Below are 26,239 nucleotides of genomic sequence, written 5' to 3' on the forward strand. Positions count from 1 at the left end.
CACCGCCTAATAATAATAATAAGAGCACTCAGAGAGCGCAAACCTCCGCCAAGGCAACACTAACATCCTCTCAACGATTAGCCAGAGATGATTTTTAAAATGAGAATATCTTAAATAAACTCGGGACCTACCCACAAGTAACGGGGGCAGCGGGGCAGGCGGAGTATAAATGGTACAGAGGGGATAGAGGGCGATGTTCCATAAGAGAGTGAAGGAAGATGCTTAGAGATGGGGGAAGAAGTGACTGTAGCAAGCGATGTTAAGAGAAACTGGAGTGGCTGGGAGAGTGGGGTGTGGTACATATGTGAGCGTATGGAGAGTGTGCGGATATGCACATAAGGGAGAGTGGAGGGGCCTGCAGTGGGTGTTGATCGGATGGAGTTTTCATAGAGAACTGATTATGTGTATGTGAGGAGTGCATGGCCGTAAAGGACATGCCTGTATGTATAGACGGCCATGATTTTACTCAGCTTGGTGTATCTTGTCAAACACAGCGAATCGCCAGAAATCTCGGTCCTCTGTCCTCTGTAAGGTTCAACATCTGAAGATCATTTCTCAACATTTTGTCCCACATTTTCCCTGGCCTGTCTCTTCCACAGCCCCCTCCCCCACATTACAGGTCGGCTCTTTATGCAGCTGTCCTCACTCATAGTGGAGGCGCAATGGCCCAGTGGTTAGGGGAGCAGACTTGCGGTCATAGCATCGCAGTTTCGATTCCCAGACCGGGCGTTGTGAGTGTTTATTGAGCGAAAACACCTAAAGCTCCTCGAGGCTCCGGCAGGGGATGGTGGCGAACCCTGCTGTACTCTTTCACCACAACTTTCTCTCACTCTTACTTCCTGTTTCTGTTGTGCCTGTAATTCAAAGGGTCAGCCTTGTCACACTCTGTGTCACGCTGAATATTCCCGAGAACTACGTTAAGGGTACACGTGTCTGTGGAGTGCTCAGCCACTTGCACGTTAATTTCACGAGCAGGCTGTTCCGTTGATCGGATCAACTGGAACCCTCGACGTCGTAAGTGACGGAGAGCCAACAAAAACAACCTCACCCATATGCATCATACGACCACACCAGCTTGGTATTCTCTCATGCACACGGTGCTTTATAGGTGCAAAACCAATGCTCATTCTATGACCGGCCATAACAATTAACTTCATATATTCAGAAGAGTAGGGAGGGTGACCAACCAGTTCAAAGCAAAGACACGCACAACGTCCATTGAAATCAAGGACTTGTGTGCTGGAGCATTGTCCTGATGAAACAAGACCCTTTTCGTCTGTTTTCCTGGGTGTTTAGTCTTGATAGCCTTTCGTAACTGCTTAAACAAGCTGGGACAGTATTCTTCATTGGTGGTGTGGCCCTTTTGAAGATATTCAATAAACAAAATTTCTTTTTCTTCCCAAAATTTGAGGCCTTCGTCTTCCCTGCAAATGAAACGACCTTGGCCTTCTTCGGAGCAGGTGATGAGGGGTATTTCCATTGCATGGATTGTCTCTTTGTTTCAGGATCGGAGTGGGTTAGGAAACCTGCTGGATCTGCCTCAAACAATGTCAGATTTCCCTGTGATGTAATCAACCTGATGCGCTTTCGATCAGTTGTCCGAAGACGGGGCATCCACAGAACACAAGCGTCTATCATGTGAAATTCATTGTGCAGAATATTCTCAACTCTTTCACGCGATATGCTTATAACTATGGCTATTTGATTTATAGTTAATCACCTGTCATCCATCACCATGTAGTGAACACGATCAGTGTTTACCTTGGCGGTGGCAGTTGCAGTACGTCCAGACATTGGGTCATCTACAAAACTCTCCCTTCCTCTCCTAAATTCAGCTGTCCCATTTTGAACTGCTGATAAACCCTGTCTATTTTCCTGGCATAGTGTATTGCAAATCACATTATCTCAATGTGTGGGATTTTTTTAAAGACCAGGACGTATATTGGGGCGAGTTAGCTGCTATTTGTAGCAGTTCGAATGGACACCATAAGAAGTTTTGCAGTTAAGCTTGCTTGTTATAATCTTTAAATTTACTTTTTGGGCACAATGGACAGCGGATCTCATTATCCAATGTGTATATGTTTTTAAGACGGTAGGAAGTAATTTGAGGTGAGATTTAGCTGCTATGTGTAGCAGGTCGCACGGACAATACGAGACTAGGCTTCCCGGTTAAGCTTGAATCTTATGGCACAGTGTACCGCGGATCACATTATCCAGTGCGAAGGATTTTTTAATGACAGGGACGTAGCTGCTCTTTGTGGCCGGTTGAATGGACATGAGAGGCCTCCCAATTAAGCTTACTTTTTAAGATTATTTTCTGGCATAGTGTACAGCGGATCACATTTTCTAGTATGTGTACGTTTTGTTTTAAATTGATAGAATATTGTTTGAAGAGAGACTTAACTGTCTGCATTATATACTTTTTAAAATTATTTTCTGGTATTGTGTACAGCGGATCACATTATCCAATGTGTGTGTGTATATGGTTTGTTTTAAAACAACAAAACGTAGTTTGAGGAAAAATTTATCTGTCATTTCTAGCAAGTCGAATAAGCCTCACCAGTTAAATTTGCTAAGGTCTTTCTAAAGGGACGTAATTCTAAAAATCAACTTCGGAACTTAATTACACTTATCTCCCTTGTTTACTTCTTTCGAAAGTTTGCCACTTCCGTTCGTCGGAATCAAACCTCATTTAGTCGCCTTACTTTAAGACGACGACATTTATTCGTCATTTGGGGGTGTTTATACACAATATTTATACATAGCACTCTCTTTTTTTCCTTTGGTGGCTGACTTGTTCGCATTACAGTCCGAACCAAACTGCTACCTTCATAATAATTAAGATCGGGAATACATTTATATACTGTACACACATATATTTACTATATATCAGTCAATCTATCTATCTTTATATATACACACACACACATATATATATATATATACATATACAATCACAGTAAATTTTAACGACGATCTGTTTTGGTTTTTGTTTCACAAATATCTTTTAACCCAACAACACAGGAATATTTTGATATTTATAATAATTACCTATAATTATTACTGGAATCCAGAGAAACGATGGGGAATGCATCTAGTAGTACAGAAACAGAGGAAGATCTTTCAGAAGACACATGTATGGTATGTTATTTGATATATTTAAAAAAAAAAATGTCCAGTATACACACACACATACATTGTATGTGTGTATGTATGTATGCATGCATGTATGTTTCTATGTATGTATCCGAGGCGATCAGCTAAGTACCAGCAGTATACTATGGTAACGTGAAGGCGGGGAACGAGTTAATTGATTTACCCCCCCCCTTTTTTTTTTCCCTCTCTTATAACCGTGTGCCAATACTGGAAATCAATATATATAATATACACACACACACACACATGCGTACTTAAGTACACACGCACGCAATATGTCACACGCATACACTCTCTCTCACACACACACGCACTCATTCTCACACGCACATTCACATACCTACCTACCTACCTATCTATCTATCTATCTATCTTTCTATCTATCTGTTTATCTATCTACGTCAGTATACATGTTATACATACGTATATGTACATTCACACATACGCATTATCCACACATACAGAGGTTAGTTGAGATGGTTACCGCCTCTCACATCCATTGTCTTCTAGTCTAGCAGAAAAAAAAAATCTGGACAAGAATAACATGTTACGCAACTAATGAGTGTATGTGGGGAATTAATAAATGCTATTACTGGGAATGTAGCAGAAGCGAATTCAACGACGTAGTCTTCGGCGATACGATAGTGTTAATAATAATGATTTCATTCTAACAAAGATACGAAGCCACATATTTTTATCGTGAGAGATGGTGTTAGTCGATAATATCGACTCTAGTGCTTGATCGGTATTTGGTTTATCGATCCCGGAAGCATCGAAGGCGATGTCGACTCCGTGCTGGTTTGAACTCGGAAAGTAAAGATTCCGCAAGCCTGTCGAGTTGACGTTGTGTGTGTGTGTCTATGCGCATATTGTATTTTGTTTAGTAAATGTTGTATTCATGTATCTACACGTGTGTGTGTATATATATATATATATGTTTCTTTATTCCTTTACTTGTTTCAGTCATTTGACTGCGCCATGCTGGAGCACCGCCTTTAGTCGAATCAAATCGTCCCCAGGACTTATTCTATCGGCCTCTTTTTGCCGAACCGCTAAGTTACGGAGACCTAAACACACCAGCATCGGTTGTCAAGCGATGTTGTGGGGACAAACACAGATACACAACATATACACACATACATATATATATATATATACATATATACGACGGGCTTCTTTCAGTTTCCGTCTACGAAATCCACTCACAAGGCTTTGGTCGGCCCGAGGCTATAGTAGAAGACACTTGCCCAAGGTGCCACGCAGTGGGACTGAACCCAGGAACCATGTGGTTGGTAAGCAAGCTACTTACCACACAGCCACTCATGTCGTTCCGAGTTACATCATTTCCGACTTTACGTTGTTATTTAAAGAAATTGATGGGAAAATAAACCTCAACTTCAATCGATTTATCCGACTTTACGTCGTTCTTAGCGAGTAATATATATAAAAGCATAAGAAATTAAAAAACTACACTCTAAAACCAATATTGAAGTGGTAAATCAAGTGAATTACATGTCAAAATATAGACAGATCATTTATATGAACAGGTGTAATAAAGTTTTAAAATCGACTTTTCGTGTTACGTCGATTTTCTGGTTAAGACATTTGCCACATGTCTAATTGCCGACGTAAGTTGAGGTACGCTCCACTTCCCTATATCTTTTTACTTGTTTCAATTATTAAACTGCAGCCATGCTGGGGGTCAGCCTCGAGGAATTTTAGTCGAACTAATCGACCCCAGTAACCTTTGTACTTATTGCATCGGTCTCATTTTGTCAAACAGCTAAGATACGGAGACAAACACACCAACACCGGTTGTCGACCACGGCAGAATTTGAACTCGGAACGTAAAACCGGGAGACGTGTATAATTATTATAATATGTATTTAGTACAACTCAAAATCAATCTATACTTTTGCATGTGTCAATGCTGCACAAATCTAAACAGGTGTCTGCGTATATTTAATTTCGTTTATTTATATGTGTACTTGTGTTTATATAAATATCCGTCTTTTATTCATTTGTACGAACGATGATGATGATGATTATATATGTGTGTGTGTATACATTACACACACGTATACGCATACATACATATATATATATATACAGAGTTAGCAAAAAATATATATTTATACACACTTCAGGAAAGGAAAAAATCTGGGCAAACATTCTATATAAGTACCCCTATAGATATAAATACTTTTTTTCGATGTTTTATCAAATTGTGATGACACTGACTGAATCAAAATATTTATACAGATTTTTTCTTTCCTGAAGTGTGTATACATTTTTTTTTGTGGGGTGGATTGTGTGTGTGTATGTACATGTATATATAATATTTATTGAATATGCTTTTAGTATTGTCATGATCTAGCAGTACATACTGGACGAAGCATTTTGACAGTTTAAAGATTTAAAAAAACAAACTATTAGTGAATACACGAAAGTTATTGTAACTATGTATGTATGTGTTCTCGCAAATAACTGGCATGATTTTTCCGTATTGTCATATGTCCCCGAGGTTTTCTGAAGTCCAAGGACACAGCGAGATTTTATTTATTCATTAAAAGATTAGTAAATAAACTATTTCTACTCTGTAAGGTGGCAAGCTGAAAGGATCGTAAGCACGTCTTAATGTTCTGAGTTCAAATTCCGCCGAGGTCAACTTTTCCTTTCGTCCTTTCGGAGTCGATAAAATGAGTACCAGTTGAGTACTGGGTCGTTGTAATCAACTTACCACCTCCCCCGAAATTGCTGGATTTGCGCCAAAAAAAAAAAAAAAAAATGCAAACAATAACCCCCCCCTCCCAATTCTGCATTTCGAATAGTGAAAATTTAAGGAACTGTAAACTTGTTTTAATGCTATCAACTTTGTATTGGTTAAATATTACCTATATAACATTTTATAAATTATTTGCACCCCCCCCCCCCCCCGTGGAATCTTTATGTATATAGTTTGTATTAATTTTTTTTTTATAAAGAAAAGCCTATATTCAGAAAAGCACTTTCACTATTAAAAAAATGTAAATTCTTAATGACTTGCAATAATAAAACTATGCACGAACCTCAAACGAAATACGTGAACAGTGAACATCATAAAATAAGCACTAAATAGTATTGACTATTTAATTAAATGACCATTGTCTTTTCCAGTCAAAGTGAGGTGAACTTTGTCTTGAATTCGGTACATTTAATATGACTTTGTGCCTATTTTCGAAGCCTATTTCGACTTCAGAAGGTTTTTGTCACTAAACTGATGGCATGCTTGACTCCTTGACTATGACAGGGAAAGAGGTATTGCTGTTAATGCTTCTGAATGAGCTTTTAGAAGATCAACGTTTGTAAAGTTCCGTAAAAACGGAGGGGATGTTATCACTTTTTTTTCCCCTGTTAATCAAATCAACATAATCTTGTGCTTCAAATTCAATTTTGCTTGGCAGTTTGAAATTTCTTAATTCTTCACGGGGCATTCAACGAAAAGTTCTTGTTTTAATAATTCACTCAATTTCTACTTCCCTAATTTGTCTTCTTCCATCATTCAGCATATTCATTAAAATATTTTCCAGATGGGCAAAATACGAATTAGTTTTTAACGATTTCTCCATAACTTCTTTATGATCTTGGTTCATATCTTGCATTAGATGTATCATATACCAAAAATTACTTGCTCATTCATGTAACTTTGGATGAGATTTAATCCAGAACTAGCTTGGAGCATAAACATGCATTATGATTTTAACAAGATCTATAATATTCTTTTAGGGATTTTTCCTCGAAGGCATGTAAAAAACACCATTTTGAGCGTGGCCATTGCCAGTACTGCCTGGACTGGCCCTCATGCCGGTGGCACGTGAAAGCACCCACTACACTCTCGGAGTGGTTGGCATCCAGCTGTAGAAGCTCTGCCAAATTAGATTGGAGCCTGGTGCAGCCTTCTAGTTTGCCAGTCCTCAGTCAAATCATCCAACCCATGCTAGCATGGAAGGCGGACATTAAACGATGATGATGATGATGATATAAGCGAAGAATTCTGTTTGCATGTGTTAACCACCTTGCATGATGGATTTTATCAGGTGATCTTGCTGTTAACTGTTCAGAAACAAACTCTGACTCAATACTGAAGTAACATTTCATACAAATATTTTTAATCTGAGCTTAAAGTATCAACAATTTCCAATGGCAATTCCTTTAGTTGAGTTTTTACTAGAGAAAATTTAATTATCTTTAAGTTTGTTACATCTTCTTTAATTTTATTGCCTAATAGGCTTTTTTGATGTTTGTGATCCTGTTGTTTTTCCATCTATGGATTCGAATATGTGTCAAAACAGAAGCTCATTTGTATGTAGCAGGCATATCAACCACTGAAGTGGTTTATTTAAGTATAATTCAATTATTTTAATTACCCTTCCTAAATGACCACTGTTTACTGGAGTGCCATCACATAATACAGCCTTTATTGTATTTCTTGACTGTCAGAATCAATTAAAAAAGTAATAATTTCTTCTGCAATACAACAAGCTGTTCCATTATCTTTCAGTTTCCGTCTAGCAAATCCACTCAAAGCTTTGGTCGGCCCGAGGCTATAGTAGAAGGCACTTGCCCAAGGTGCCATGCAGTGGGAATGAACCCAGAACCATGTGATTGGTAAGCAAGCCACTTATCACACTTGGTTCTTTATGATCAGTGTTCAAATCCCACCAAAGTAGACTTCACCTTTCATTCTTTTGCAGTTGATAGAATAACTACCAGTTGAGCATGGGGATGGTGGGGGGGGGGGAGGTTAGATGTTATTGACTCTGTCCATCCCTTAAAATTGCTGGCCATGTGTCAGAATCTGAAATGATTTAGTGCTTTTGGAGGTCTCTCTCTCTCTCTCTCTAGTACATCTCCTTTGTCCTTGTAGCAAATAAAGATAATATTGTTATGCTAGTCATTGAATATATAAATCTTCCTGTACCACATGGTTGAATGTATGTATGACGAACATGTAGCCTATTTCAGTAAATATCTGAAATCCATCATTGACTTTCCTTTGTGGACCAGCTGTTTCCTCTGCATACATGCACTTGTGCTTATCAACATTATCATCATCATGTTGTTGTTGTTGGCACTCCGTCGCTTATGATGTCGAGGGTTCCACTTGATCCGATCAACGGAACAGCCTGCTCGTGAAATTAACGTGCAAGTGGCTGAGCACTCCACAGACACGTGTACCCTTAACGTAGTTCTCGAGGATATTCAGCATGACACAGTATGACAAGGCTGACCCTTTGAATTACAGGCACAACAGAAACAGGAAGTAAGAGTGAGAGAAAGTTGTGGTGGAAGAGTACAGCAGGGTTCGCCACCATCCCTTGCCGTAGCCTCGTGGAGCGTTAGGTGTTTTCGCTCTATAAACACTCACAATGCCCAGTTTGGAAATCGAAACCGCGATCCTATGACCATGAGTCTGCTGCCCTAACCACTGGGCCATTGCGCCTCTACTATCATCATCATAACCATCGTTTAATGTCTGCTTTTCATGCTGGCATGGGTATCATACAATGTATATATTCTTTTATTCTTTTACTTGTTTTGATCATTTGACTGCGGCAATGCTGGAGCACTGCCTCGAATTGTTTTCATTGAAAAATTCAACTCCAGAACGTACGTATGTCTTCTTTCAGTTTCCATCCACCAGACCAACTCACAAGGCTTTGGTTGGCCTGAGGCTATAGTAGAAGACACTTGCCCAAGATACCACACAGTGGCACTGAACCCGGAACCATGTCGTTGGTAAGCGAGCTACTTACCACACAGCCACTCCTGCGCCTATATATATATATATATATATATAGATAGATATATATACATATATATATATTGTCTTAGTAGCTTCTAAGCTGAAGTGAATACAGCATGGACTTTGTCTGTTTTCTTACCCTCTTAGAGGATTTAAGTAAAATCATACAAATATGTCTGACTGATTAAATTAATTCTATTTATTTATTTATGCAGCTGAGGATAGCTCTGCATTTAAATTGATGTAATGATTGCATTGTTCAATTAAATGGAGTCACTTGAAACAGTTGTACTGTAGCATCTCTGGATATCCTGTTGCTTATTTTGATATATATATATATATATATATATATATATATATATATATATATATATATATATATATATATATATATATATATATATTTGTGGATTAACAATGCCAACTATTATTTAATGCAAGAAATTCACAATATTCCTAAGTATTCCAATTAAGAATTTGAGTGATCTGTTTGCATGTAGGATGAGATAGACATAAATCAACAATATTAAGTGGGGCACTTGAAAAATTGTGAACTCCCCACCATCTGCATTTCTCTTCAGTGTTTGATATTATCATATATATCATGATTGTCTTGTGGTTAGGACTCTGCATTGTGGACATTGTAACCCAGGTTCGAATCTTGGTCATGCCAGCCCAACTTTATTTTATAGGTTCAGTTGTGGCTGTGTTGTAAGAAGCTTGCTTCCAAACCTTATGGCTCCATGTTCAGTCCCATTGTGTGGAACCCTGGGCTGGACAAAACCTTGTAAATAGGTTTGGTAGGCAAAAACTGAAAAAAGCCTATTGTGTGTGTGTAACATCATCATTTAACATCCACTCTCCATGCTGGCATGGGTTAGATGGTTTGATTGGAGCTGATGAGCCAGAGAACTGCACCAGGTTCCAGTCTCATTTGGCAAGGTTTATATATATATATATAACTCTATAAGTTATACCCAGTGTAAGCTATGGACACATAAGAAGTGCAACAACATCAAAGGAAGATTAACCAGAAAGATAGCTTTCATGTGTGGCAGATGCACAGGGGGCAATAAACACCAAAGATGTACAGAAAAGAGATTCCATTACATGCCAGGGTGAGAAACTAGAAGTAGTTGCTAGATTCTGCTACCTAGGCGACCAAGTCTATAGTGGGGGTGGTTTTTTCAGAGATTGTTACCACTAGAATAAGAATAGCCTGGGCAAAGTTCAGAAAACTTCTACCCCTACTGGCGACAAAGGGCCTCAGGCTCAGAGTGAAAGGTATATTGTATGATGCATGTGTGCAAACAGCCATACTTCACAGCAGTGAAACATGGGCCATGACTGCTGATGACATGCGTAGGCTTGAAAGAAATGAAGCGAGCATAATCTGCTGGATATGTAATGTCAGTGTGCACACACGACAGTGTTAGCGCCCTGAGAGAAATGTTGGACATAAGAAGCATCGGATGTGGCATGCAAGAGAGATGTCTGTACTGGTATGGATGAGGAGAGCTGTGTGAAGAAGTGCTACTCCCAAACAGTGGTAGGGGGAGATCCAGGAAGACATGGGATGAGGTGGTGAAGCATGAACTTCGAATGATGAGCCTCACAGAGGCAATGATGAAAGGCCGAGACTTCTGGAACTACTGTTGACACTGGCTTGCACAAATTATCCAATCCCCATATACTACATTAATATTCCTCACACCTTCCATTGCGTTGTCTTTATTGAACTCATAAAGCAAAATATGCTGAATATGCTCCTCTGTCACTTCCATTATAGCTTTGAAAAAATAACTGTCAGAATCGAACTGCACTCTTCAAAACTTGCACTAAGAATAAGGAATAAGGTAAAATTACTATTATAGCAAGTTGATGCAGGTAGTTTGTCCCTTCCCCTTCTGATTTTTAGTTCATGCAATTGAAAACACCGCATTATTCATGGAATGCCCCGATATTTAGAATGATATTGTAAGGTAGGCATAAGAGGCCAGATCTTGTCAGTTTAGACATAAAACAGGTAAACTATTCAAGCTGGATACGACTAGTTTGAAATATATATATATATGTGTGTGTGTGTGTGTATATATGTGTGTGTGTCTGTGTTTGTCCCCACCAACATCGCTTGACAACCGATGCTGGTGTGTTTACGTCCCCGTAACTTAGCGGTTGGCAAAAAGAGACCAATAGAATAAGTACTAGGTTTACAAAGAATAAGTCCTGGGGTCAATTTGCTCGACTAAAGGTGGTGCTCCAGCATGGCCGCAGTTAAATGACTGAAACAAGTAAAAGAGTGAAAGAGTATCTTCTAATCTTCCTAGTTGGCTCAATTCTCTTTCTGTCTGTTTCTCTGTATGTATTTATGTCTGTCCCCCCCCCCTCTGTCTCAAGTCATATTATAATTATAAATTACAAAATTTTTGATTTTTCCATTTATCGGCTTTTGCTTGTTGGCCACCTATATTATTGTTGTTATTATTCATTTTATTAATGATAATAATAGTAATATCTAAATATTTTCAGAAATTTATTCATTTAGTAATTATATATATATATGTTACAAATTTAATTTGTAGTCCGTGGGAAGAGCCGTTTTAACGATGCGTCCTGCCCTACTCTTCGAAACGCCTGTGTTAGAATGGGGGCAGCTGATGAAGTGTTCTCTATGTGGCCTGTGTGTTTTCTGTACTCTGTTTATCATTTTGTCTACGCTTTGTTTACATTGTCCTGTACCCAGATATGCATCTATATATACAGGTAGATGTAAGTATGTACATACATGTACGTATATATGCATATACTCATTTATTATTTGTATTATATATATATATATATATATATATATATATATATATAGGTATGTAAATAAAAGAATGCGTTGCTATTGAGCCCAAGATAGACTTTGCAGTACTAGATTGTCTTAAATGTACATATCTTATCTTCTGTGCTGGCTCATTTCTCTTTCTGTCTGCCTGTCTCTCTCACACATCCACATTCACACACATATAATGTGTGTGTATGGTAGGTGTGTCTGTCAGTCAGCTTGCCACCCACACATAGAGACAAACAGACAGAATATATTTAGAGGTCAATATCTAGCTGATTCAGACCTGTTGCTCTATCAACTATCTTAGTGTGTCAGCATATGTATTTGTATATATAAGTGCATCCGTACATGAATCTGTGTGCGTAGTTTGTATTCAGACAAAGAGCAATATTTTGCATTTCCCAGATTTACTGAAAGGACTAGAAAATGTCACATAGCTTAAAGTTTTATTCTTTGAAGTGTGCCATTGTCAAAATTTCAGCCAACCGGATGCTAAGCAATGGTTTACAACTAGGAACACACATGCACATTTGTTAAAACGTCTAGCAAGTGCAAGCATAACAGACCTGACATAGTTATTTGGGAGTAAAGACGTAAAATTATATTCATTCTTAAAGATTAATTACTCTGTAAATGTGAACATAGCATGGCTGAATGGTAAGAAACTTGTTTCCCAACCACATGGTTCCGGGTTCTGTCCCACTGTGTGGCACCTTGCGCAAGTGTCTTCTACTATAGCGTCAGACTGACCAAAGCTTTCTGAGTGGATTTGGTAGACGGAAACTGAAAGAAGCCCATTGTGTGTATGTGTATGTGGCTGAGTGGTAAGAAGCCTACTTCCCAACCACGTGGTATAGTGCTTAGTGACATTTCATCTGAATTTATGTTCTGGGTTCAAATTCTGCTGAGGTCGACTTTGCCTTTTGTCATTTTGGGGTTGTTAAAATAAGTAACCGTTGAGCCTTGGGGGGGTCAATGTAATCAACTTACCCGCTCCTTGAAATTGCTGTTCTTGTGCCAAAATTTGAAACCAATATTCATATTTATTTTCATAATGTTTTTCCCAGGTTGTAAAGAAACAAGTGGAACTACAAAATTAAACATAATACCATTAATTCCAATCTTTACATACATACACACACACACGTACATACATACATACATACACACATACATACATACATACACACACATACATACATACACGTACATATGCCATTCTATTAAATTTGTAAAAAGAAATTAAAAAAAAAATCTTCAAATTGTTTTAAGACTTGGGTGCATTTTTAACCAAAACAACCCTCATATATTCTTTTATTGAGATATATATATATATATATATATATACTCGCACACACACACACACACACACACACACACACATATGGACATTAGTGTTTTTATAATGGTTCTTTTTTTGTTTTTTTGCAGGAATATGGTGAAGATGGCATGGAAGGCTTATCAGGTATATAATATTTTCTATTCTGTAGTATTTGCTCCTCTTCTTCCTCTAGATGATGAGATAGCACATATATGATATGATTCTATAAACACACACTTTTGAAAACTGTCTTCCTTATCTGCTTTTAACTTACAATCTCTCTCTCTTTCATATATATATATATATATATATATATATATATATATATATATATATATATATATATAATGTATGAAAGTCTGGCTCTGTAAGTCATGTGTAATGCTGTAAGATGGTGGAACATAATTAACTGAATATGATTATTAGTTCTTCAGAGACCAGAGAGGAGCTGAAATCTGAAGTTGTGTATATTTGTCCTAAGAGAGGAAATGAAAGGAACATTATAAAATGCTTATGTAATATTGTATTTGTTTACAAAATAAATATAAGATAAAAAAAAATTGTCAATTTTTATTATATTCATTCTATATTGTTTCCGGTATAAATTAATATTACTAAGAAATATTACCGGTCCCTGGTACATTGGAAAAAAAAAATAAAAAATAAAAAACTGTCGGTACCCCACATCAGATAGTTTGAGAAGCACTGCTGTAAGAGACAATTCTATATTTGTTACATGTTGGTCTTATTGCAGGCTCTAAAGAAAACTGTCTCCTGCAACTCACAGAACAACTCTTTGACCTGTCGTCCCTGCGAAGTATGGCATGTAAATTGGAGTAAGTTTTGCCCTTTTATTTGCTATTCTTAATTTTGTTTCTTTGTTTTTCTTTTATTTATTTAACTTTTTTTTGTTATTTTAGCCCCAGGTCAGTCAGCTGTGATTGAGTAATTCTATGACCAAAAGCATTCCACCTTGTGACCATACCATTTCTGTTTTACTGGCATAATATATCTAAGAATACATTATACAATGCATTTTATCTTAGGGCAGTATTAACCCTTTAGCATTCAGATTTCTCTGTCAAATGTAATGCTTATTTATTCACATTGTTTTGAATTAATCCTGCATTATCTTGGTTATAGGAAATTTTGCCATAAACTCATTTGCTGTAGGAAAATTTATTATAGGAAATTTCATTTTAAACAACCTCATCATGATTTTTTTAATGCTTGACATTGATTATAGATTTGCCTATTTAATGCTTTTAAACCTTTTATCATTTATTTTTGATTAAAAAAAATTGCTGATATAATGTGCTTTATCATTGTCTGCATGGCAAATTGTCATATAGTGGGTGAATTTTCTGGATACACACAATCTCATAACTTTGATGTGATTGTTTATATTTAGAATGACATTGTAGGGTAGGTGTGAAAGGCTGGATGTGGTCACTTTGAATATGAAACAAGTAGAATATTTGGACCGGATACGGCCAGTTTAAATGCTAAAGGGTTGAGGGTGTCGAGCTGTAGAAACTATTCCAAAGCCAGCATTGAACTTTGGTGTGGTTCTCTGACTTGTCAGCTCCTGTCAAACTGTCCTACCCATATCAGCATAGGAAATGGACATTAAGCAGTGATGATGAATGGCAATGATTTAGAAAATAACCCTGTGCCAGTGTCATGTAAGAATCAACCATAAAGGTGCCACGTAAAAGCATTTGTGCTGACACCATGTAAATGCATCTGTTCTGGTACCACGTAAAAAGTATCGGTGCTGGTGCCACATAAAAGCACCCAGTATACTGTTAGGAAGGGCATCTGACCATAGAAACCATGTTAAAACGTGCCTGGTGCAACCCTCTGGCTTACCAGCTCTGCCAGCTTGGAGAATGGACCTTAACCCTTTAGTGTTCACATTATTCTGTCAAAATTAATACTTTTTTATCCACATTGTTTTGACCTAATCATGCATTACCTTGTAGCTATGAGATTTTGATGAGGTAGCTGTTAATTTTCAAAATGATATTGTAGGGTTGGTGTGAGAGACCAGATCTGGCCAATTTGAACATTGAATAGACAGAATACTTTTGGCCGGATATGGCCAGTTTAAATGCTAAAGGGTTAAAAACAATGATGATGATGATGATGATGTTTGTCAACAGTATTTTGTTGTGTGTGATTTTATTTTTTATTTAAATTTTTTTTTTTTTTCACAATTTATTTTTTCAGTGAGGAAGTACTTCAGGACTTCATTAGTATGTACCAAACTTATATTTTACGGTGGATAGAGGAACGGATGTCACGGAAAGAGGTCAGTTGTTGTTTCAGTTGTCTTTGTTTAAATCCAGGTCAGTCCTGATCTAAGAAATCTTTGACCAATAGCATTCCATCTGTGGCTATCCTGTCTTTTATTTGTACATTATCTATCTAGGACGGCATTATCTGATAGTGTCTCACTTTTTAATATGCATGTTTAGGCATGGCTGTGTGGTAAGAAGCATGCTTCCCAACCATGTGGTTCCAAGTTCAGTCCCACAGCATGGCACCTTGGGCATATGTCTTCTACTGTAGCCTCAGGTCAACCAAAGCTTTATGAGAGAATTTGGTAGATGGAAACTGAAAGAAGCCCATTGTATATAAGTTTATATATATCTATGTGTGTGAGTTTTTATGTCTCCGTTTGTCTTCCACTGCCACTTGAAAACTGGTGTTGGTGTGTTTACATCCCCATAACTTAGCGTTTCAGCATAAGTGACTGATAGAATAAGTACCAGTCTTAAAAAATAAGTACTGTGGTCTATACATCCAAGTAAAAATTCTTCAAGGTGGTGCTCCAGTATGGCTGCAGTCCAATGACTGAAACAAGTAGAAGGTAAAAGACATATAACAGGCTTCTTTCAGTTTCCTTCTTTTGCCTGCTGGGTGGACTGGAACAATGTGAAATGAAGTGTTTTGCTCAAAAACACGTGTTGCCTGGTCCAGGAATTGAAACCACAATCTTATGATTATGAGTCCAACACCCCTAACCACTGAGCCTTGTGCCTCCACACTGCAGCCATGCTTTATTCTAAATTTTTTTTTCAAGTAATTGGTTTAGGCCAATCAGGGGCAACCTTTATTGACCAGTGGGCTACATGAGATACTAAACCTCATGTACTGACTCACATCGTTTAATGTGAGCAAACCTGGGACCTACACAGACGCAAAGCTAACTGCTTAACCATATAGACATGTCTGCATCCATCAACCAAACATGTTAACCTTGCAGTGTTGTCACTCCGTCGCTTACAATGTCGAAGGTTCCAGTTGATCCGATCAATGGAACAGCCTGCTCATGAAATTAACGTGCAAGTGGCTGAGCACTCCACAGACATGTGTACCCTTAACGTAGTTCTCGGGGATATTCAGCGTGACACAGTGTGACATGGCTGACCCTATGAATTACAGGCACAACAGAAACAGGAAGTAAGAGTGAGAGAAAGTTGTGGTGAAAGAGTACAGCAGGGTTCGCCACCATCCCTTGCCGGAGCCTCGTGGAGCTTTAGGTGTTTTCGCTCAATAAACACTCACAACGCCCAGTCTGGGAATCGAAACCACGACCCTATGACCGCGAGTCCGCTGCCCTAACCACTGGGCCATTGCGCCTCCACAACCTTGCAGTAATATAACATTATTTATTAGGTCTGCCATTAGATTCTGATGAAATAACTCCTTTCACAGCATCTATCGTATGTTATAATGTCTTTTTCTCTCTCTTTTCTTCCTTTTTCTGTCTGCATCCTGGTTTCTCTGACTTGGAATCATTTCTCCTGAAGACCACCGTAACCATGAGAGAATTCTGTGATATGTTAACCAGTAAAGGGGCTTCAGAAAAAGAAGCAGCCTTAGTAAGTATACTACTACTACTACTACTACTATTGCCACTGCTGCTGCTGCAGTGTGCTGGCTGAATTGTTAGCACACTGGGCAAAATGCTTTGCGGTATTTCGTCTGCTGCTACATTCTGAGTTCAAATTCCACCGAGGTTGACTTTGCCTTTCATCCTTTTGGGGTCAGTAAATTGAGTTCAGTGAAACACTGGGGTTGATGTAATTGACTAGTCCCCTCCCCGCAAATCTGAGTCCTTGTGCCTTCAGTAGAAAAGATTATTATTATTATTACAGCAGCGAGCTGGCAGAATCATTAGCATGCCAGGCAAAATGCTTAGCAGCATTTCATCTGTCTTTACGTTCTGAGTTCAAATTCCACTGAGATCAATTTGCCTTTCATCTTTTCAGGGTTGATAATTTAAGTATCAGTGAAACACTGGGGTCGATGTAATTGACTAGTCTGCTGGCCAGAAAATTTCAGGCCTTGTTCCTTTAGTAGAAAGGATTATTATTGTTAAGGATGGTAAACTGATAGAATCAAAGAGTTGGATAAATTTTCTTTTTATATTTAATTATGTGTCTTTATCTTATGAGTTTGACTCATGAGGATGTTGTTTTGCCTTTTATCTTGCTGATGGAGTGGGGTTTGATGAGACGAAAAAGAAACCGATTCAATACCAGGGGGCAAATTAAATGACTGCCGATTTCCTCTCTGCCCTCTTATCTGTCGTTAACATTATCCTCTCTGCATTAAAAAAAAGAACAACAAAAAACAAACAAACAAAATATTACCAAAATTTGATTTACTCTTTCAGGCCTTCCAGACATTTGACACAGATGGCATTGGGACAGCAGAACTCCAAGATATTGAACAAGAAATAGAATCTTCATCAGATCAATCAAAAGGTGTCTTTACCGAGCCAGAGAGAAGCATCCGGAAGCTGAAAACAACAGCTCTTATCCATGGTAAATTGTGACGACTTAAGCCATTTACTTCCTGATTGTTCATAATTTGTGGGTTGTCATTGTTTAGTTTCAGTATAACCTTGATTGAGCAAGAGTTTAAGTAAATATATTCCAGCCATGAGCAGTCTGTATTTTTAGGGATATCCAGGACTATATTATCCAATGTGTCCTTGTTTAAAGCAGTGGGGTTTGATTTGGCTGCTATGTCTAGCATGTCGAGTGGTCAAAAGCACCCACTACACTCTCAGAGTAGGAAGGGCATCCAGCTGTAGAAACTCTGCCAAATCAGATTGAAGCCTGGTGTAGCCATCTGGTTCGCCAGTCCTCAGTCAAATCATCTAACCCATGCTAGCATGGAAAGCGGACGTTAAACGATGATGATGATGATGAATTGTTATGGTTGTAGTTATTCCTGTAATGACCATGCCATCTTGGAGTCCACTCCTCCTACAAGTATATGGTCTAATTTACCCTTCTTTTTCTTAAGGAATCATTTGATGTTCGTTTTTATTCTTCAATGTATTCCAAAGTATTTGATTTTTAAAAATGTCTTCATTGTTTTGTGTCCCCATTTTATTGAAATACACACATCATGTGTTTCAACTGAAGTTTGAATAAAAGAAAAAAAGTCTACATTATTAACCGTTTTGATTCCCAGTCCACCTGGGACTGCATCTGGTTCTATGACAAACCTCCTGATTGAAAATGATCTCATTTAAAAGCCTTCCATCAAAATTTTTTGTGTTGATTTAGGTTCCAAACACCAGCTTAATAATGAAAAAGTTATTTTACTAAATTCTTAATTTTTTTCAAAATTATTTGAAACAAATGCAGTGGTTTTCAGCAGAAATAAGATAACAAAAATGTTAAAGTAATCTGAAATCTTTTCGTCAAAATTTCCTGTTGGCTCAGGTTCTAAACGTTAAGCTTAATGGTAATGAGAAAGTTATTTTACTAAATTTGTCATTATTTTCAAAATTAATTGAAACAAATGTGGTGTATTTTAACAGAAATCTAGTAACAAAATGATTAGGCAGGTTTTTTAGAACTTAACAAAAGTTCTTTCATCGAATCATGATAGAAGGTATTAAATTTAAACACTAACACTTTGGAACAGGTTATGTTGTATCATAAGAACCAAGGGTGGTGGTGGCCTCAAGTGGCATTTGGTATAAAAATGGTTAATGGTAATGCTTCTCTTGTCTTGTAAATTTTCAGATGTCGGACATATTTTCCTAGAAGAACCAATCAAAGATAATTACAGTTTGAAAATTTTAAAGGTTTGTATATTGATTTATTATTTTACATCAGTGGTTCTCAACCTGGGTCCATATGATCTCAGGGAGTCCACAAAGGACTTTTAGGGGCCCATGCAAGCAAAGTAGTAAAAATGGCGATTCACAGTAGTATTTAAAGGATGCATGGAAAAATTTTGCTTTACTCTCTTTTACTCCTTTACTTGTTTCAGTCATTTGACTGCGGCCATGCTGGAGCACCGCCTATAGTCGAGCAAATCGACCCCAGGGACTTATTCTTTGTAAGCCTAGTACTTATTCTATTGGTCTCTTTTTGCCGAACCGCTAAGTTACGGGGACGTAAACACACCAGCATCGGTTGTCAAGCGATGGTTGGGGTGGGGGACAAACACAGACACACAAATACATATGTATATATGCTCAGGGACACAACTCATTGCCAGGAATCGAACTCATGGCCTTATGATTGTGAGCCAAATACCCATGTGCAGTAAAGTGTAATTTGAGGTAGATTTAGCTGTTATTTCTAGCATGTCATGTGCCAATATAGAAGCACTCTCAGGTGGTCTACGGCACTGAAAAGTGAGTTCAATCCAATTACAAGCCATTGTAGTTTCTTTCATTGATTTCTTTCATTAATTTCTTTCATTGATTTCTTTTATTTGTTTCTTTATTTCTTTTATTCTTTTTCACCCCCTCCCAGTTTCTTATCCAGAACCGAGCTCCAAGTTCCTCATTGAGCTTGCCCATACTAAAAGGTGTCACAAATGTTATGGATCTCCGGTTGGCTTTGGTGAAGTCATCCTTCAAGTCCATGGATGTTTTAGGTAAGTGACTAAAAGAAAACAAAAAGACTTAATCCTTATTGGTTTTTATGAACATTCAGTTTTAGGTTCGGTCCCACTCCTCAGCACCTTGGGGGAATGTCTTCTGCTATAGCTTGGGACTGTGGCCATGCTGGGGCAGTACCTTGAAGAGTTTAGTCAAACAAATTGACCTCAGTGCTTATTTCTTTTGGTTTCTTTTGCTGAACCAGTAAGTTACAGGGACATAAACAAACCAACACCGGTTGTTAAGTAGTGGTGGGGAACAAACACAAACATAAAAGGTATACATGCACACATTATCCATCCATCCATCCATCCATCCACCCATCCACCCAAACCCACCTGCACACCCACACGTCTGTCTGTCTGTCTGTCTAGCTATCCATTCCTCCCTCCCTGCCTACCTATCCCTATCTATCATCTCTATCCATCCATCCGTCCATCCATTCATTCATTCATTTGCATTCTGGGTTCAAATTCTGCTGAGGTCGACCTTGCCTTTCATCCTTTTGGGGGTTGATAAATGAATTAACAGTCAAGCACTGGGGTTAGGGTTAGGGTTGATGTACTTGACTAATTCCTTCCTCTAAAATTTCAGGCCTTGTACCTATAGGAGGATGGATTATGATTATTATTATTATTATTATTATTATTATTATTGTTTTCTTATTGACAGCATCTGATGAATTACTGAGAAATGGAGAAGAAGTTCAGCAGGTACAACGCTGTATCTGTTCCATCGAGGTCTCCACAAACACATCAAATAGTGAACGGTGAGTGTCGCAAAAATCTCAATAATATTTTCAAAATTTCCTTGCAGGTCTGAATATGTTAAGAACATAACCTTGTCTTTGGAAATAGAAATTATTGTAAAAATATTTACATCTGTTCTATGTTTTGATTCTTTTGCTCTTTGGTAATAATCATTATTTCTTATTCCCGGATATACATATAGTACTGGTCTAGATTGGAATTAGAAACTGTTATTTCTAGACTAAAAAGTAATAATGTTTTTATTCACTTGACCACAGGTGTGTCTATGTATGTGTGTGTCTCCTGTGCTGGCGCCATGTTAAAAACACATGCTGGTGCCACGTAAAGAGCCCACAATACATTCTGTCAAGTGGTTGGCATTACAAAGGGTATCCAGCTGTAGAAGCCATGCCAAAACAGATGACTGGGGCCTGGTGCAGCCCTCTGGCTTGCCAGCTCTTGTAAATCCATTCTACCCATGCCAGCATGGAAGATGGGCATTAAATGATGGTGATGGAGATGTACACCATTCCTCCATGTGACCATCTTGAAAAACTGTTGAGATATTAAGATATTTTCCTATTTTTCTTAACATGAAACCAATGGTAGCCTTAATTCACAAACAAACAAATTCTATCCACCAATGTGGTGTTGAGCAGTCATTTTCATCGTTCAACGTTTACATATATATATATTCCCGCTTGCCAGTGCCTTCTGACTGGCTCTCGTGCCGGTGGCATGTAAAAAGCACTGTCTAAACATGGTCAATATCAGTACCGCTTTACTGGCTCCTGCGCCAGTGGCACGTAAAAGCACCCACTACACTCTTGGAGTGGTTGGCATTAGGAAGGGCATCCAGCTGTAGAAACCTTGCCAGATCAGACTGGAGCCTGGTGCAGCCTGCTGGCTTGCTAGTCCTCAATCAAACCGTCCAACCCATGCCAGCATGGAAAGCGGATGTTAAACGATAATGATGATGATGATGATGATGATGATTTTTAGTTAGGTTATCTGTTTCTAATTATGCATTAATGATAGCCACAAGAAGCTGGTTTGGTTATTACCTGTAATGCCTGATGATGATTGATTGGTGGCCAAAGTGCTCAAGAAGTTTACTTCTTAACCACATGGTCCCGGGTTCAGTCCCACTGTGTGATACCTTGGGCAAGTATCTTCTACTATTGACCTTGGTAGACTAAAACTTTATGGATGGATCTGGTAGACAGAAACTGAAAAGAGATCATCTCTCACTTCACTTGGACTTCTGTCTCCGATGCAAGTTAGTGAATCAATATTTGTGTTTTTAGTTTTGGTCATTATATATTTATTTATGATTGTTTTCTTTTGATTCTACATTTGTTTTACAATATTAAAAAACAAAAACAATATTTTTAAATAGCAAAACGCATTTTTACCATTTAAAATACAACAGTAACGAGCAATTCTATTGTTTCCAGTCTTTTGAACGGCAATACTTCTTCCTATTGGCAATCAGATGGAACTTGCAGATCTCATTGGATCAGGTAAAGAATTTCTGCACATTTGCTTACAAGTGATGACTATGGTTAATGTGTTAAATGTTTTCTTCTTGTGTTACCAGTATAATTGATGTGTTTTATATCTCTATTGTGTTAAGCTCAAGTGTGGTTGTGTGTTAAGACGTTTGCTCCCCAACAACATGGTCCCAGGTTCAGTCCCACTGTGTGGCATGGTGGGCAAGTGTTTTTATTATAGCTCCAGACCAACTGATCTCTTGTGAGTGGATGAGACAGAAACTGAAAGAAGCCTGTTGTGTGTGTGTGTATCCGTCCATCTGTCGACATTGCATGATAATTGTAAATGAGTGTCACTGCCATACAAGCAGTGTCGTTTATTTCCAACATTGTAGAAAAACTTGTCAGGCCATGAGGAAATATTACTTTGCGTGGGAGCAGATGACGGTCAGTGATAAGAAGCATGTCAGGCTATAGAAAAATCTAACTTAATGACCTCTGTCCAACCCATGCAAGCAAGGAAAAGTGCACATTAAAATGATGATGATGTTTTAGTAGGCTGTCAATATCTCTTGAGTGTGTGTGTGTGTGTGTGTGTGTGTGTGTTCACTAGGCTGTCAGTTTGTTAACCTTTGTATTGTTTCTATTGGCAGATTAAGAATCAAGAACAATGTAGTAATAAAACAGCTGTCCATGAATGTGTCATCACTAGACCAAAGTTATATGCCACAACTGGTCTCTATCTCTGTTGGCAAGACAACCAGTCTGCTGAAAGAAATCAAAGAACTGAGGATTCCAAAGTTAGTGCATCATACATTACTATCTCTCTCTCTCTCTCTCTCTCTCTCCCACCCATCTCTCTCTGTCTCTCTTGCTTTCTCTCTGTGTTCATGTTTCTCTCTGTACATGTCTCCACCTATCTCTCCTTCTCTCTCTCCCTCATCATCATCATCATCGTTTAACGTCCACTTTCCATGCTAGCATGGGTTTGACGGTTTGACTGAGGTCTGGCGAGTCAGAAGGCTGCACCAGTCTCCAATCTGATCTGGCAAAGTTTCTACTGCTGGATGCCCTTCCTAACGCCAACCATTCTGAGAGTGTAGTGGGTGCTTTTACGTGCCACCAGCATGAGGGCCAGTCAGGTAGTATTGGCATTGGCCATGCTCAAATGATGCTTTTTTCATACCACCTAGACAGGAGCCAGTCTGGTGGCACTGGCAATGACCATGCTCAAATGGTGCTTCTTTTTTTTTGCGTGTCACCAGCACAGGAGCCAGTCAGCGGTCCTGGCAATGACCACGCTTGAATGGTGCTTTTTATGTTCCACTGGCACGGGTGCCAATCAGGTGGTACTGTCATTGGCCACGACAGCGATTTCACTTGCTTCAACAGGTCTTCGCAAGCATAGTTTATTGTCCAATGATTGAAGGGTACTCTTAAATGGGCTGGTCACACAGCATAGGCCACAGTTATGGTCTCACTTGGCTTGCCGGGTCTTCTCAAGCACAGCATATCTCCAAAGGTCTCGATCACTTGTCTTTGCCTCATATATACATATACACACATATACATATACACACTTTTCCTGCTTGTTATGTTTTGGTGATTTCTGTTTGTTGTGTTTTTTACCTTTGAATTATATATATATATATATATATATATATATGTATACACACACGTGTGTGTGTGTATATGAAATAATTATGTTTTTAATTGTATATTTTTCAGTCATGTGAATGGTGATTATGTTCTGATTGAGAATCTGACCACATATTTCCCAAGTAAGATGAATTTGATTTATTGACTTCTGTTCATTTGTTTATTTGAAAATGATTATGGTGGCTTCTTCTTTTTCTTCCCCCACCCCTCCTCCTCTCTTCTTCCTCCTCGTCGTTAATTTAATATGAAATGCTGAAATATTACGTTTCAATAATGCTGCCCTTTTTTTTTGCCTTGACTTCTTTTCACCTTGTTTTCATTCAGCATCTCTATAAAATGTCAAATCAGTTAATTATTTAATTTAATTTTATTATTCAGAGAATTCACAGTTTTGGGATCAAACCCTGTCCGTTTCTGTAATCCAGAACTTCTGTCTATTTTAATGCCTATAAAAGCCTTGTCCCCATCATCATTATAAGATCCACGTTACTGTTTCTGTGCATTGATGGGTCACATGGGATTTGTCAAGGCTGATATTCTACAGCCAGATGGCCTTCCTGTCACCAATCCTTGTTTGTTTGCAGGGACACATACACACAAGCACAGACACACACACACACACACACACGGACACATACACGCAAGCACAGGGACGTATGCACACACACACACACACACACACACACAGGAACACACACAGGAACACATACACAAAAGCACAGGTACACATGCACACACACACAAGCACAGACACACGCATACACACAAGCACAGAGACACACACACGCACAGAAGCACAGAGTCACACACACACAAGCACAGACACATACACCAGCTCAGACATACACCCACACACACAAGCACAGAGACATGCATACACTCACACACAGGGACACAGACACACACACACGCACGCACACACACACACACACACACACACACACCACACCACACCACACCGCATCTTAAATAAATGCTATTCTAATACTGAAACGATATTAATGCCTTGTTTTAAACATTACAAAATAGGTATTTTTGTATTTTTGCCTGATTTTATATTTAATTCCCAGTTATCCAAATCAACATCAAGCGTTGCCATAGCGACGGATGTGACACCAGGGTACATGGGGTCAAAGCTGTTGGGTACCGGTAAGTAATGTCCATTCCTTTATATTTCATTTGTATCTTTTACTTGTTTTCGGTCATTTGACTGTGGCCATGCTGGGGCACCACCTTTTGGGGTTTTAGTTGAACAAGTTGACTATGGGACTTGTTTCTTGAATCCCAGTACTTATTCTATTGCTCCCTTTTTGCTGAATTACTAAGTTACAGGGAGGTAAACACACCAACTCTGGCCACCATGTGGTGGCCCTCCAGCCAGGCCTTCTGTGATGCCCTTAAAACCAGTAGCTTTTCAGCACATCCTTGTTTCTGTCGAATATGTGGTGCAATGAAATAATCAGGGACCTTGTGGTTGTGAAGCATATCATCATCATCATCATCATCGTTTAACGTCCGCCTTCCATGCTAGCATGGGTTGGACGATTTGACTGAGGACTGGTGAAACCGGATGGCAACACCAGGCTCCAATCTAATTCGGCAGAGTTTCTACAGCTGGATGCCCTTCCTAACGCCAACCACTCAGAGAGTGTAGTAGGTGCTTTTACGTGTCAACCGCACGAAAACGGCTACGCTCGAAATGGTGTCTTTCTTAACTATTTGACAATGCTGTGCCTACACTTGTGTGTGTGTGTGTGTGTATATCATCATCATCATCATCATCATCAAGTGTTTTAAACCCAGGTTTTGTCCCTGTTAATGAGGGTGGTCAGATCTACCTCAATGCCATAGCAACTGAGGTAGGCAGGTGCAGCCCACCCCCAACCTTTGGGCTGGCTGGTACCCATTCTCCTTTGCTATCATGAGGCTTTTTTGGAGCTGGATTTTGTATAGAGAGCATGCCCTTGCTTATCCCCATTCTCAGTTTCTAGACATGAGTGGTCCCGAGATCAAGGCCTCTACCATGATTTTTAAGAAATGTGGTGGAAAGCTAGCTCAGGAAGACAGGAACGCTACTCCCTGAGACCCCTTTTCGAGCCCTCCTACCTATATATATATATATACGTTTATATATTGCCTACAATCTACTTGCAGATTACGTGCTAAAGATCCTGGATTAAGTGTAGCGGATGCTTCTGCAGTTTGGTTTATCCAGCTTCTCTCAATGTGGATCACATCGGTGATGCCCAATGACAAGACTTTGAAGCGGAAGATTCTTTTGAGAACAAGGTTGGTAATTTTTTGTTGCAGACTCTGTG

At 38.7% G+C, this 26,239-nt stretch overlaps 1 protein-coding gene across 2 annotated transcripts in view; it reads left to right on the forward strand.

The window, feature by feature from the left end:
* Window positions 1–2,664: 2,664 nt before the first annotated feature.
* LOC106871052 (zinc finger ZZ-type and EF-hand domain-containing protein 1) overlaps window positions 2,665–26,239 on the forward strand; it is a 90,467-nt gene continuing 66,892 nt past the window's right edge. Inside the window, exons 1-14 of one of the 2 annotated variants that reach the window (XM_089363472.1) lie at window positions 2,665–3,141; window positions 13,206–13,239; window positions 13,850–13,931; window positions 15,328–15,409; window positions 16,914–16,985; window positions 17,783–17,933; window positions 19,152–19,213; window positions 19,893–20,016; window positions 20,693–20,789; window positions 22,227–22,292; window positions 22,916–23,062; window positions 23,991–24,043; window positions 24,992–25,070; window positions 26,076–26,210. In XM_089363472.1, the coding sequence (XP_089219598.1) occupies window positions 3,082–3,141; window positions 13,206–13,239; window positions 13,850–13,931; window positions 15,328–15,409; window positions 16,914–16,985; window positions 17,783–17,933; window positions 19,152–19,213; window positions 19,893–20,016; window positions 20,693–20,789; window positions 22,227–22,292; window positions 22,916–23,062; window positions 23,991–24,043; window positions 24,992–25,070; window positions 26,076–26,210 (1,244 nt within the window). In that variant the 5' untranslated portion in view covers window positions 2,665–3,081. Of the gene's footprint in view, window positions 3,142–8,837; window positions 8,935–13,205; window positions 13,240–13,849; window positions 13,932–15,327; window positions 15,410–16,913; window positions 16,986–17,782; window positions 17,934–19,151; window positions 19,214–19,892; window positions 20,017–20,692; window positions 20,790–22,226; window positions 22,293–22,915; window positions 23,063–23,990; window positions 24,044–24,991; window positions 25,071–26,075; window positions 26,211–26,239 lie in introns of those variants that run through there. The other variant, XM_089363474.1, reaches the window with a different exon arrangement.

This window comes from Octopus bimaculoides, chromosome 15 (assembly GCF_046866305.1).
Source record: "Octopus bimaculoides isolate indiv1 chromosome 15, ASM4686630v1, whole genome shotgun sequence".
NCBI lineage: Eukaryota > Metazoa > Mollusca > Cephalopoda > Octopoda > Octopodidae > Octopus > Octopus bimaculoides.